At 39.0% G+C, this 15,000-nt stretch overlaps 1 protein-coding gene across 3 annotated transcripts in view; it reads left to right on the forward strand.

Moving 5' to 3' along the window:
- LOC145496850 (voltage-dependent calcium channel subunit alpha-2/delta-2-like) overlaps positions 1 to 15,000 on the forward strand; it is a 132,345-nt gene that overhangs the window by 12,108 nt on the left and 105,237 nt on the right. For all 3 annotated transcript variants that reach the window (XR_014050614.1, XM_081476611.1, XM_081476612.1), the window contains 22 exons: positions 520 to 621; positions 1,211 to 1,289; positions 2,372 to 2,421; positions 2,951 to 3,046; positions 3,484 to 3,552; positions 4,458 to 4,565; positions 5,047 to 5,121; positions 5,431 to 5,508; positions 6,093 to 6,197; positions 6,513 to 6,574; positions 7,101 to 7,171; positions 7,698 to 7,755; positions 8,225 to 8,310; positions 9,012 to 9,096; positions 9,621 to 9,677; positions 10,523 to 10,632; positions 10,834 to 10,905; positions 11,321 to 11,382; positions 12,340 to 12,402; positions 13,460 to 13,525; positions 13,953 to 14,044; positions 14,847 to 14,925. Coding sequence is in view for 2 of the 3 variants with exons in the window: in XM_081476611.1 (XP_081332737.1) it covers positions 520 to 621; positions 1,211 to 1,289; positions 2,372 to 2,421; positions 2,951 to 3,046; positions 3,484 to 3,552; positions 4,458 to 4,565; positions 5,047 to 5,121; positions 5,431 to 5,508; positions 6,093 to 6,197; positions 6,513 to 6,574; positions 7,101 to 7,171; positions 7,698 to 7,755; positions 8,225 to 8,310; positions 9,012 to 9,096; positions 9,621 to 9,677; positions 10,523 to 10,632; positions 10,834 to 10,905; positions 11,321 to 11,382; positions 12,340 to 12,402; positions 13,460 to 13,525; positions 13,953 to 14,044; positions 14,847 to 14,925 (1,725 nt within the window). In the remaining variant the exon portion in view is untranslated. The remainder of the gene's footprint in view (positions 1 to 519; positions 622 to 1,210; positions 1,290 to 2,371; positions 2,422 to 2,950; positions 3,047 to 3,483; positions 3,553 to 4,457; positions 4,566 to 5,046; positions 5,122 to 5,430; positions 5,509 to 6,092; positions 6,198 to 6,512; positions 6,575 to 7,100; positions 7,172 to 7,697; positions 7,756 to 8,224; positions 8,311 to 9,011; positions 9,097 to 9,620; positions 9,678 to 10,522; positions 10,633 to 10,833; positions 10,906 to 11,320; positions 11,383 to 12,339; positions 12,403 to 13,459; positions 13,526 to 13,952; positions 14,045 to 14,846; positions 14,926 to 15,000) is intronic.

Below are 15,000 nucleotides of genomic sequence, written 5' to 3' on the forward strand. Positions count from 1 at the left end.
GTTAATTAACTAACTGTAGTTTACTTTCATTTCAAGGGTTTTGTATAAGTCTAAAATAGATTACTACTAACCAGAATATAACGTATCCTCAACTTTTCTCAATGAGTAAAATACTATATAACACTGATGCAGTTGTGGAGGGGTACAGAAATTCCCCCAATGCATGAATAATATAAGGGTCAAGGGTCTGAAAATGGCAATTAGGGCCCCCACACTATTGTGGGAAAGGCCAATATTCACCTGGGCTCTGTTTTGAGTGAGAAAGGGTCGACCTCATCTCCTTTTTACGCCCTGACCCCTTGGACCATTTAGAGTACATCTGGATCAGCTACTGAAGATGATGAACTGGATATAGCAAACATATCCTACTAAACTAATCATGGGCCACCCTGGCTAAATGAAGTTTTTCTCACTCACTTGCTGTTCGTGTGACTTTGTTGTGTTTGTTATACGTAATAAGCATCTTGCTTCTGGCATTCCATCAATATTGAAAATGAAATTAAATGTTTGTCATTTCAGGCCAATAACTGTGCATTGTGCCAACAGGCCATAATGGTTCTTAGTGATGGGACAACTTCAAGTCTTAGTGACCTCTTTGCAGAACACAATCCAGACAAAAAGGTGGAGTATGACCTAAAGAGATGTCAACCCAAATGAGGGAATTCTCAACTAATTGTTGTAACTTATGAATATGTCAATGATGACGAGCAGGACACAAAAGAAATTTTGGAAATTATCATCTTTCAAGTTGATTTCTTAATTTAGACCAACAAGACTACTGAGGCTAATTTTACTTACTCCAGCCAATTGGACGTGGGTTTTTCCCACCCTGTTGAGGCTTTTTGAAACTTGCTACTTGCTCAGTCAAGAGCTTCTCAACGACAAGTCAGTACATCATTCTTCAGGTTGCCTAGAATGTAAGAAACACAGAATAATCTCAGGTTGTAGCGAAAAGAGAACATTTTTTTTGCGCTAACTACAATGTAGTAGCCTAAAAATCCTTCCCTATTAGCCCTGAAAAACATTCATCACTCACACTACTTCTGTAGTTTGAATTTCCTCAAACGTTTTCTGAAGAAACTCCACTTATTGGGCAAGTGAAAGACAGAATCTTCTAGACTGACTGGAAAACCCACCAGCCCTGGTCTATGGGACAGGAGTTTCTTTGGACACTCAGTCCATATGTTACAAAATCTCTGGTTTCTTGCAGGTCCGGGTTTTCACCTTTGCTGTGGGTCCCCCTGCTGAAAGTACTGAAGCCTTGTACAACATGGCTTGTAGCAACAGAGGTGGGCCCAATTTAAATGTAGCAAGTGATCACCCCTTGCCCTGTGAATTCAGGGAACTGAGATGGTAAATTGATATTTAAAATTATAACAAAAATAACAAAACATAGCAAAAATTGCAGATTAAAATAAAAGATAGACATCCCTCTGTGCTACAGCAGTGCTTAGTTACACCAGTCACTTACAGTTCAACTTGCACAACGAGCTGAAGTTACTTCTTAGCATACATGATTATTTCCTAGTTAGACATGTTTGAAAGATAGTTTGGACTTCCAGAGTGGTGACATTTTTTTGTCAACCAGGATGCCTATATTTTCAAGGCGTTAATTTGCTCACACTGTACAAATGCAGTTAGACATACAATATGGTCAACTTTTGATATTTTATAGCAGGACAGTGTTTAGTGAAATTTCATCAGAAAATGTAACTTTTTGGCGGCTTTTTCAGGCTCTGTACAAATAATAATAATAATAATCGATCTTTATTTGTACTCACTCTGGCTAAAGAAAAAATTACAATTTCAATGGAAATATTAAAAGTAATAATTTGAGTACTAGCTGCCTGGAATAACCATAGGGGCTAGCGGAGCCAGGCAGCCAGTTAACATCAGCATTAAATAGAAATAAAACACAGGTCAGCAAGAAAACTTGAGCACAAATGCACACACAAGAAAAAAAGAAGAGGAAAAACGCTATTTCTGTGCTATGAAGGAAGTCTAAAATAGTTTAAGTTATATATGAATACAAAACATTAATATAAGAAGAGTACTCAATAGCTATGGCAACTAATAACAGCTATATATTAAACTATAAAAGAAAGACTTGGAAAGGTGACAGAAATGAACAAAATACTAATTTACAGGTAAATTGGAAAACAACACAACTGCTAATAAGAACCTAAGTGACTAACCCTGGAATGTTTCTTGAAGTGCAGCTGGTCTTGACACCAACTTAGGTCTTAAAATGTTTACATAACAACTGACGTGGAGGTTCTAATGAAAACCCTTGCACAAAATGTATGATCTGCTTGAAGAAAGCTATATCTTAAAAAAGTACAACTTTGTGTTTATATCTTTCAATGATCAGGTTACTTTTCACGCATTCAAAGTGTTGGAGCTGTCCGTGAAGTTAGTAAGGTAAAGTGGTTAGATTTTGATTTATTAATGTAAATAATGAAGATTCTGGAGATTGCCATTCCATTACTGACTCTCAAGAACCTTCAGGGGGGGGGGGGGGTTTACTTTTCATTAACACAAGTTTTCTATTAGGTTAGTTTGTCCTGATGGAAATGTTTAGCATTGTTCTAAACTTCAGGATGTGGAGCAAAATTTCCTATGTAGCTCATCTACCTGACGAAAATGTTAAATTCATTTGAAGCCATTTGCATTGTGTATCTTTAAGCATGTATGCATAGGCCCATTAGCATGGAGTAATTTTGTAACTATAACTTCATAGACCTCTACGAAATGAGCTGTTTTGACCTGGCGCAAATGTTTGACATTGGCTATGTGGGAGTCTGACTAAAATTTTCCCATACAGCTTATTCTCCTGATCAAAGCTTAACAGCAAAGTTTAACAGCATGTATACTCCAGGCCTTGCGCACTGCAGTGAAGCAGTTAGATACCAGTCTTGAGCACTGTTTCTCATAGGATTCTTTATCTTAGAACTACATTCGTGTGTTGACTCGACCAATGGCAATGGCTCCTAAAGAGAATGCAACTGACCACACAGTATGGACAAGTGTTTATTTAGATGCTTTGGTAAGCAGCACCTTCGTAGCCTTCCAAGTTTATGAATTCATAATCATTCTACGACTTGTAACCCTTTTAATCCTGTTCAATCCACAACTTCGCCATTAAACATGTTTTCTTTGACTAGATACCTGCCGCATGCCCTGATGATTAGATTAGTTTGAAAGGTGTTAACTATTAAGGGAGTTGAGTTCTGCGAAAAGTATCACTTCTTGGGCATAATTAGGTTCTAAATTTATAATAATTGCTTTTTCATTTTGGTATCTGACAATATTTCAGAATATCTCACAGTCATGTTACCATGAATTTTGTAGTTTGGTCAGTAAAATGCCCAAGCATGTGCAGTTATAAACTCTAGTTGTATACGAGTAAGTAACAGCCTGTGTGTCAGAAGTGCATAGAGGTTTTTACAGTGATGATCACATTCATTTGATGGTGTTTCACAGGGACTTGGTATGATGGTTACAGGGACTTTGCCAGTTTTCCACCGCATAAAGGACCCATCTGATTGCTCGGTGAGTAACCTTTGATTGGCTAGTTATTGGACTATTGGACATTTTCTTTGTACCCTGGACTTGACCCTGGACCTTTTTTAGCCGCCTGGGAGCATAGGAGGGAAAGATGTACGTTCTTGTGTAGCCGGGTAGACCGGGAAAGGTTGCACAATAGTTTGATATATTGATCTACCAGTTATTCAGCTGTACTGACTATCTTAGTTAGGAGAAAGAATGAGACCACACGCTTTTGTGTAGACTGTCAAAAGTTAAACGTCATTACTAGTAAGGTGCAGCTGCCAAACTTTGCAATGCCGAATTTTGTGCGAAATTAAATCTACTGACTCTGAAAAAATGATGTGTTGACCACTTACAAGCTGTTTTCAATTTCTTTGGTCCCTGAAATACACCTGCAACCTTCCACTGTATTGAAAGGTTTATCCAGGTTTGAGTCGCATTGGACAACACGTCTTATGTATAAACTAAAAGTGATATAGTTTTGACCTCTAATGCCATAACGTAATTGACATAAAAAGTTTCCAGAGGCTTCTGTGCTAAAGGCTAAAACCACAATTAACAATTACTCCACGAATGTGCGTTGGATATCAGATGTTAGATAGCTATAACCATCTCATATCTAACAAGCGTGTTTGGAATAATTGTTTTAATACAAACGCCCTTAAAATACGGAAAGCTAGTCAAGAATAATATAAAAATAAAAACGCCCCAAAGATTACGTGCGTGCTTACTATATATGTAGAGCGTGGTATGATGGCTCATATACCATGATGGCTTAGCCAATGGAAACTCTTGAAATGAATTATCCAATGATTCAGTTTTTAACAATTGCCACTATAACGTTTTGTCACATGTCTTCTTTGTTGAAAAAGGATTTTTGTTTTTCATGTCTGCTTATTGTGAGTCAGTCAAAAGATGGAATGCAAGATGAAGAGAAATACAAAGATCATTTTCTGGGAGTCATGGGTACAGATGTTCCTCTGAACTACCTTAAAGAGTTCATCTTACAACCACTGGTTAGTTTAATGTGACTTAACCTATTTGTGATAACGATGTCATTTTTGGAAAATTTGTCCACATTTACAGTGGAGTCGGATCATCCGTCTGAATCAAACTTGGGCAAGTTTAAAATGTACATATTTATTACCAGCCCTGGCTCCTTTGGTTACCTGCCATGATGCTGAATGGACCACCCTGGCTAAATGAAGTTTTATTTTACTTTACTTTACTTTACTTTACATCGTGTGGTAATACGTTTGTGTATCAACGCGTGAAAACAGACCGACCGACCGTGCAGATGAACTGCTTGCTTGAATCTTCTTACACCTCTTGACAAACGACTAACTGTGGATAATTTGTTGGGGCAGACAATCCTTTTGTCTTTAAATTCGTAAATTTGGTGAAATTACTTCCAGTGTAATCGTCACATGTCTGTTTCAAAACTCGTCGTCAATTTATTGGATGCCTGGTTACGCCTTGTAATCATTATTTTTTCAGATAGGAGCCAGTGGGTATGTGTTTGCAGTGAACAACAATGGCATGATAATATCTCATCCACGATTAAAAACTGTGGTGAGTATTTAAACTCAGGACAAGCCCATCATTTACGTGCATTTTTACGCGCGACATCAAATGTCTGGCATTAAAACAATCAGGCTACTTGCCTCTACCTGCTATCGCCTCTTGACTTTTCACACAGAAAACGCGCGTTTGGAGAAAGTTTAATCGTTACAAATACCGGTATGCGGGAAAATCCTGGATTTCTACCTGAAAAGGTTTTGGTCGGTGTACTTAAAATGCAGTCATATATTTACCTCACAAAAAGACATTGTGGTGAGGTGGTTACTTTTCACTGTTGATATATTTTGTGTTGTTTTGCAGTATGGCTACTTGATAGACCCTCCGGGGGTTGATCTAGAAGACGTGGAAACATCCGAAAACGACTTAAAAGTTCTTGAGGTACAATGTCAGTAAAAAATGATCCTGTGCCTCGGTGGCTTTTGCCATCTCTTTTCACTTTATGTCTTCAGATTAACCAAGAGGACACCACATGAACCTGTGCAATTCACTGTTTTCTGCCAACTTCAACTCAACATTTGTTTTCTGAAACTACGTCCTGTGTTGTGCGAAGCAATCGTTCGTAGCATCAGTAGTGCTAGTATGTAATCTTCCTCAGAGGCATTCATGTTCTACATAATTTACTGAGGAGCTCTGAGGTTAATGCTGTATTTAATCAGTCAAAAAGGAAATCCGTACTCATGCGTTGGTCCAATTCATGGATTGGTATAATTGTTGTGATCAATATTAAATGATCTGCACGAAAATCAGTCAGGGGACAAGATATTTCGAAACTCATCTCGTGGTTTAGGTTGCTCATTCACGATTTATTTTGCCTTTTTCAGTACAATCTGAAAGCCGGGATTATGCTCTCTTGCTACCAAGTTGAAAGAAATCATTGCCCAAAAGAGAGCTCATGGGTCCAAACATAAAACATGAACATCTTAATTTCATATGTTGAATAAATTTACTTTGGTGCTTTGTAGCTTAGAAAAGCCATGATTGACACAGTCCCAATAACTGCTGAACCGCCTCCAAGCAACAGCCCGAGCAACAAGACATTTGTAGTCTACGATTTGTCTTTTGACGAGGTATGTGAAATCAGTGATGTAATAATTTCAGCTGTAATGTAAAACTGAAGCTTATGCTAAAATAGCATCCTCCACATTCAAAGCTATTTATCAACAACTTAGTGACTCATACCGAATCTTACATTTGGTTTTTTTCTATTAGCCTACACACTGACAGGCCAATATTTTGTAGCAACGTATTTCCTTCGGTTGCTCGGCGAGAATCCTAATATTTCATTCCTGTTTCACATTAGCAGTGTCAGCGTTGTAATGTTAGCGGTAGTTTGGCAGCAGATTTTGTGTTGACTTTAGGAAACGTAATCTCTTTGTTTCCAGCTGCGAGTGGCCAAACGCCTCATGCAGTACTACTTTGGTGGTGTGGAAGGAACGTCCTTTAGGTAACCTGAATGTGGTAAATAATGTTATGTAGGCAGTTTACACTGGTGTGATGTGAATGAACGCGTAATAGGTATAGGAGTAAATTGGAGCATGTTTTCTTCCCATGAAATCATTTTAACAAGCAACATATGCAAAGAATGCCTGGTATCTGTGAATATATTTCTCGTCATTGTAGCATTGCGGGGTTTGAAGGAAGCAACCATTTTGCACCAGGTTTCAAGGTGAAACACTTGAAACAACCTGTTGCATCGGAGAATGCATTAGTTTTTCTCTATCAGCAGATTAGCAACACATTTCTTTTGTAAACTTTATTTTGCTCACTTACAGTGTGTACACGTATTGCCGACAAGAGTTTGCGTTAACGTCTGATGTTATCTTGGTGTAGCTCATGGAGTGCATAAGCCTCGCGTTTAAGCAGAACTAGCAGAACTCAAAATTTATTGCCAACATTTGCGAAATGTCCGATGCGTAGCTCTGTCCTGATGAGTCTACACCCCTTGTAATGTTTTTGTTTCCTTTGCCAAGTCTTGCGATAGCAACTCCTCAACTGGGATACAAGTATAAGTTGGCAGAATACACAGATGACCAGGTGATTGGTGAGTGAACTGTTAAGCTGTACGTTTCTGCAAGCCCTTCTCCAGACACTCGTTTATAAGTCTTGGACGTCTTTTGTACTTAATTCCAAACCGTTCACGTAAGCTACTTCCATGTGCTGTGCAGTGTCTGTGATAATCTGTTGGAAGGTCAGGGTACTGTTTAAGCCCAACCATTTGAAAAGTTACTGAGATCTGAGACCTTACTTCCATGGACAATATAAAGAATGTGTCGAAGAAGTAAATTAATGTCCATTATGAAAACTATTGGATCGACAACGTCTGACTTACAATTTGACGAGGCCGCACGCCAAGTATAATTTGCCAGTTTTGGGAGTAAAAAGTAAAAATAAATATCAGCTGGGGCAGTACAACAATTCCATCTTAATTAGCTGACAAACTGATGTACATGAGGAGACAGCCATATTGTAAAACGAACACTGTGCCCTTCAATAGCTTTCAATGGCCATGTGAAGGCGGATGTTTCAGTCACAAGTTATTTATTTTGAACCTGTTTTTTTTTTCCTAGCTGAGCTTCATGACCGATTGTCAAAAGAGAGCGGTAATAACATAAACATTGAGAAGTGGTAAGTGTAAAGTTGTCTTTGACATATTCACACCAGTTGAGTTTAAACTGCTGGATGCATGCAAAAATTGGTGAATACAGTGAAGTGTAAACATCCAAAATGAAACTTTATAAGGGTGTGATCTTCGTGCCCCTGGGTGGGTGGGTGGGGGATTCTTTTGCGGTAGCTTTTAGGGTATTGAGCCGTGAAAATATGACAGGAAATAATGTGTTGTTTAAGAATTGGTTCCTCTCAGGGGTGAAAAAAGTTTCAAGCCACGCCCACTAAACAGGATCTTGGTACCTGTTGGGGGTTCTTTTCAAAATTTCCGACGAGCACCCCCGTACTTTTTACATGGGAGCCCTCCACGGGCTGGTGACACTCTTCAAAGTCTAGTTATTCTTACACTTAAAGTAGTAGGTAATCCATTGCTTTTTCACTTGATTTTCATTATCATTTATTTGATAATAAGTGCTTTTCCTTTTTCCAGGCCGTATTGCAGGAATGTAGTATTTGCTGAAACAAGCCCATTGGAGCAACTGATCAATGAAACCAAGACTGGAGACACTACATTTTGTAAGCAAACGCGATGAAATGTATAGTATACCACTTTCTCTATCAAGGGTGAATAATCTCAAAATTGAAAACGAATCCCCAACTTCTTCTCCACGTAAAAGTACTGCCCAGTAGCTTTTATTTGAGTGGTCTCACACCAGGATGTCATCCACAGACTTTACGTAGGACTATCCTGGACATTGTTATGGCGAATACCACAGGAACCTGCTGCTGAAAGATATCAACTTTTATAGATAATAAATAGATGCATTTATATTGCGCCGTACTCCACTAATTGTCCGTAGCACTTAACAATTGATTTAACTTGAAAAACCACATGATTTAATACAATTCAGGCTAATAATAAAAAACTATAAATCAAACGAATTCGTAAACAGATATGTCTTAAGCTTAGTTTTAAATACAGTAACTGACGATGAAAGCCTGATGTCCAATGGTAACTATGACCACAATTTTGGAGCAGCAATGGAGTATGCCCTATCACCATAGGTTTTTAAACTAGTCACGGGCGCATCAAGCAAATACTCAAATGGCTTCATGCTAGAGTTTCGTCTGATCCACAGACGCACAATTTTAAGACACATCACATGTTGAACTCTTGGAGTAAAAAGGTTTCGGTTAACATATGTTTACAATAATCTAAGGCATTTTGTCTCCGTTTTGAGTACGTATTATTTACTGCGTATTGTATCTGGCTGTAGGTAAAAATGTAGATTTACTAGCTGGTCTTCTAGTAGACGTCAATGCGACATCTGGGATGCCAGCTGTTTGGAAGAATAAACCAATGTAAGTTGAAAATGTTTAAAATTTAAGATATGGAACATAACTACAGAGTGATGTAATAGTTACTTGCTTATATCGTACCTGCCGCTCTCCATCAGTATTAAAGGGTTGGTTTGCACTTGGGCTTTTAAGCCTTTAGTGTAAAACAATCCTTCAAATACTAATTGAACACTGCCAAGATATATGGGTTATTGCCGGACCAAGCGTGAGATCAAGATGTAGCAGGACAGTCCGGATATTGCATAAGTCCTGTAGTTGTCTATGGACCGACGGTGTTGGAGATCCACAAACTCGCAAAAACAACGACGCCAAGATCGAGCCATCTTGACTGAACAATCGTGGTCGATAAAGAATTTATTTTATGACACGAAGAACACCAGTCTGTTGCGGGACACAACGGGTAATCTCGAGCGGGCGAGATTGCTCCAACGTCACCGCACGGGTAGCCAATCACAGCTCAGGAATTGGTTTATCTTACCTGCTCTCGTAACTACCACATAACGTTGGTCTATTGATGTTCATTACAGGACAGGTATAAAGGAAGTGTTTGTGCGGACCTATTGGGGATTGACTCGCACTCACAGGTCGGTGGAAATCTAACTTTACTGTAATTTATGAAAATCAAAACAAAACATTTATGAATCATCAATGCTGTCTGCTCGTGCTTGAACTAAGCATTAACAGATCGCAAAGGAACAGTGTAGAAAAGGTTTGAAAACAACCACGAATTTTCTTTTATGGTGTCAAAGTTAATCGAGGGAAATGGTTATGAAATCCGATAAAGTTCTTTTTCAAGTCTTGACCGTGTACAGAACACAATTATTGTTTACTTCCTACTGAGGAACTAACCAATAGAAACGTTTTGAAAGTGAAGAATGATCATCGCAGTAAATTTTCCAATTTAAGCAATTGGAAAGAAGAAGCCTGAAAAAAATCAGGGCTTCAACGGGATTCGAACCCGTGACCTCCGCGATACCGTGCGATGCTCTACCAACTGAACTATGAAGCCACACCTCGTTCTCAATGTGTGGCTTCATAGCTCAGTTGGTAGAGCATCGCACCGGTATCGCGGAGGTCACGGGTTCGAATCCCGTTGAAGCCCTGATTTTTTTCAGGCTTCTTCTTTCCAATTGCTTAAATTGGAAAATTTACTGCGATGATCATTCTTCACTTTCATCTACAACCGCAGTTCAAATATGAATTATTTCATATATACTTCATATCAGAAACGTTTTGGTTACGTAATTCATCCATAGTTAATGAGTGCAAAACAAAAGATTGTGCACGGTCATGTACCTTCCAACATAAATCTTGGTATCTTTGTTTGCTCGGACTTTGACACTTGCCGGGCTTCGTAACCATTCCCCTCCATTAACTGTGATGGTGTCAACCTTTTCTTATTTCTGTCTTTATGTTTGTTATATTTTAGTGAATCGCAGGACAAGCTGGGTGTCACTTCCCAAAGCAACTTCTTTAGACGAGTCTTAGGGTCTCAGACGCCTGATACGTCCATTATTTATACAACTCCTTATCTGGCAGGTACGTTTCTATACATTCACTCTCACTTAGGCTCGATTACCAGCCGCTGTTTGAGAAATGAGCGCGCGCTCCTTCTCCAGACTCAGTCGGGGAGGAATGTAGACTGGACTCGAGTGAGCGGCGGAAATCGATCCTCCTCACAGGGCTGTTAATCGTTTCATCTTAGGACACTAAATGTTTACAATTATCTTTATCTTGCAGCAAAATCCGAGGGTAACACTTCATCTGTGTTTGCTTATAAAAGAATTTTTCGTGGCCAGAACCGTGCGGCAGGTTAGCAGCATATGTGAATGTAGCATATGAGCTTTCTTCTGAAAGTTTTATTTGAACTACTTTAGGTTTTATTTAGAAGGGTTTGTAGATATCTGATTGCAGATACCTTTGGTCGGCGTTATGTTATTCAAAAATAAAGCACGTGTGCTTCATAACCCAAGTAACTGATCTCCTTTTCCAAATTTGCAAGCATTTCCAGCTCTGGGTAAATGTTGCAAGCCGTTTGCCATTTTTTGAGGGGTTAATTATTACCTTGCATAACTGAGCTGTTATTAGGCAGTTCTGGAAGCTGAGATATAAGTTACCCTTCTCTTCGTTTAATGTGCTAACATCGCGAAGTTCTTTCTTAAAATTGCCGCTGTCAGCTAAAATGTTGTAATGCAAAGAATGCTTGATTTTGCTTTCAACTTTGCAGTTCTGGGATACGAAATGGATATGGATTCCTTTGTCAACGAGCACTTTGTAAAGAAAACTAAGGTGTAGTAACATGATTTTCCTTGCGATACGCGATATTTTTTTTCTGCTATTTCCGGAATATTTTGGAAAATGTAGCAAAGTGCAAAAGGTGCTTTTTTATTGAGAAACTTTGTTCACAGCCTCTTAGTGGTTGCTATTTTAATTTAGTCGTGAAATATATCTGCAACATAAGGTGTTTTGACATGGTAGATAACAGATTACGAGCTGAGATGACTATCGCTCATAGCAAACGATTACGTTATTTGTTGGGCACTTCAATCGAGAAAAGTCGCCGTGGCCAATACATAGCAATATCCTCCATTTGGCTCGGAAATATGCTGGGATATTTGTCCGCGGACATTGTTTGTTCCGAGAAGCGAACAGTTTTCCGAGAGCGAAGCTCGAGCAAAACTGCGAGCTTTGAGGAACAGATAATGTCTGAGGACAAATATCCAAACATATTTTTTGAAGTCAAATTAGGGCTGTTGTGTTTGATCCTTCGAATAGTTTTCGCAACGCGCGGATCTGAAAAGTGGGGAACATCACTCGGATATTCAGTAGTTTTAGCCGGGGAATATTCGGTAACGTGACGCGTTTAGACCAATAGCGTGTGAGCGAAAATATTTGATGGATTGTAAAGATGTAGACGCTTTTGATGTTGAAAATGTTGAATGTGCTAAAGATATCTTTTTTAAGTAGATTGGATTTAGCTAGTTAGCGCCACCCAAGTCATTAACTGAGCTCAGTCACGGTATTTTGAGTTATTTTGGCCAGGTACAAAGATGAAGGAAATTTGAAAATTCTAGATTATTAGGATACAAGAACACCAGAGAGATAATAATAAAGGTAAAGAAACAAGGATGGTGAAGGATGGAGAAGATTATCATAGATTACAAACGTGAAACTTTAGGCTTAAGTTTACAAGATGCGTAAACTGTGACCTAGCTCCTTTAACAGCGTGATGTTTCTTCTCACCAGTGCAATTCAACGCAAACCGGACCACAATGTGACTTAAACTGCGACAGGACTGGAAAAAACATGGTAAGACAAAACGTTTGTCCATTCTGCTTGGATAACCAATTTGCACTGGTATAGAAAGAGTTGATAATCATGGAGTATTTTGTACTTGCCTGCAGTTACACCAGCACTGGCTGGGCTTCCCTTCATATTGTCTTAAAATCCGTCTTAATGTTTACACGTACAACCAGTGACAATCATACTAACCAAGTATACAATTGCTCACTCGTTTGAGCTTCAAACTACTAGATACATTTTTCCCAGTATGGGGATACCCTCTACATCCATCAGAACTCTTGAACAACAGTTCCAGTCACACACAAGCAACCTGTAGTATTAAAAGGCGCCGTTACACTACTGAAGCAGCAGGCAAATTACGCAAGCACGGTTACGCAGTTGTGCGTTTCGTAAACGGTCGATGCCATTTCCACGACACTTCGACACTTTTAACTATCAACGAATCTAAATTTTTCTCTACTAAATTAAAGAAAAAAGAAAATTTGTAAGTAACCACCCAGTATCGAACCCGGAACCTCTGTTTCCTAACATCCCTCTTATACCACTACACTACTAGGTTGCTCCGCCAAATCGCTGCAAAATGTAATTATAAAACGCGACTTTCTTAAATATTAATGATAGAGTTGCCCCAACCATCAAATGGAAGCAAACCGCAAGCAAACCAGTGTGAATATGAACAGTTAAGCATTTGGTGAGTGCGTTTTCCTCCATCAACAAACTATAACCAGTTTCTACCTTGTCCAGGCCCAAACTAAAGCAAATATGGCATCGTCCATTCTGAAAGGCGTAGTTACCAATGATGGCATCGACCGTTAAAAATGACATCGACCGTTTATGTTATTGAATTAGCATGAGCTCCCCATTGGGAAAAGACTGGTCCAGTCATTTACTTTTTTGTTTGCAATTGTGGACCGAGCCGCGAACGCTGTATGTTTGTGACCTCCAGTGAAAAGGGAACACTTATTACATGAAGTACCTAGTACAGTCCCATTACGGAAGGTCTGACTTTATCGCTTTTGTCATGTAATGACTGATGGCGGTTTTATTATTTATTTCTTCACAGCTTGAGGGTTACTACTGTTACCTTCTGGATGAAAATGGCTTTGTTGTGGCAGGAAATGATGGCAATGTGAGTCAACCAAACCTTACTCCGTACAAATAATACTATCAAACCAGAGTTCTAGATATTGTCAAGGTAATAACTTTGAAGAACCTCTGAAATGACACTATCTCGGTATATTCGGTTTCTAACCTGCGATTAAGCGTCCTTTTTTCGGCGAACGGGGGAAGGAGAAAAGATCTCTTTCCCCTGTTCACCTAAAAAAATAAGGAATGCTTGATCACAGGTTATCCGTTTGTAAAACTGAAAGTCGGAAAAGTGCGAACGTTTGATGACGACATCAGTTTTACACAGAGATGGAAACGGGGGCAGAAATAACAAAATATACGGAGAAGGGATATGAAAGCGTTTCTTTCGTCAAGAGTTCTGTCGTTGGTTAGAGACGAGCAGTTTCCATATCAGCTTCACCTTTGTGTCTTCGTTTGATTTTTTTCAGTCGGCCGGTAAGTTCTTTGGTCGAGTTGATGCTCCTGTAATGCAACAGTTGATCCGATCTGATGAAAACAGTACCACTGGAGTCTATAACAAGTGAGTTCACAACAAGTATTGCAAGTTGGAAAATTGCATCTTCGTTTCGGTTGTAGCGTGTATAAAGAGGCTTTCGATTGAGTGTCGAAAGTAATTCAGAATTGCTTTGGTTTTGTATTATGGTACCACACAAACAGTCAGACGCAAAACCTAAATCAAGCGTGACCTAGTCATGTGTATTTCTCTCTGCTTCGCTCAGGGCGTTATATGAAGCTATGCAATTGCTTTCGTTGTGGTGTCACCGTTACGAAAATAGATTTAAAACCATTCTATAATTGGTACTGTATATTCGCAAGATGTTTCTCATGCAGCCATGCTTTTTTATGAGATTATGAATAATAGATTTTTGGTAATGGTTAGCAGTACGCTTCAAAGTTTCCGTGCGAGTGCGAAAAAAATGTTATAGCACAGTCAACTTCCTTGCATTGTTATCTCGTCTTGAGTTATAACGTACAGTCGGACCTCTTTAAACATGTTAAAAAAAAAGGTCCGACCGTATTGAAATACGTATACCAAATGCGCAGAGCTGAGTGAAGTCACTGTGGCGAAAATTATATAATTTTGGTTTCTCTGGAACAAGCTGAACTGTCGATGATATGGAGGTGTCTGTCAGGAGAGTTTCGGCTCTAAAAGAAGTAAAACCTCTACTTCAGTCTATGAGTTAATGGTTACAGTCATATCTTCGTCAATTTTCCCCTGCGCTTGGCTTGTCTCTACGCAATCCCAGAGAGCAAAATCACGTGGCTATGACATTTATCAGAGATTTCGTTCGCTTATGTATTAATCAGACTCCTTTTAACAGGGTTGAAATAACGGATTTCCAATCCGTTTGTCAAGAGAAAGGCGGCGTTAACAGTGGAGGAACGTCATTTTTACTCAAGGTTGGATTATTATTATTATTCTTAATCTTAACGATGACTCTTGAAGCGAAACTAAAAACTTCAGAACTGATAACC

Source organism: Orbicella franksi, chromosome 9 (assembly GCF_964199315.1).
Source record: "Orbicella franksi chromosome 9, jaOrbFran1.1, whole genome shotgun sequence".
NCBI lineage: Eukaryota > Metazoa > Cnidaria > Anthozoa > Scleractinia > Merulinidae > Orbicella > Orbicella franksi.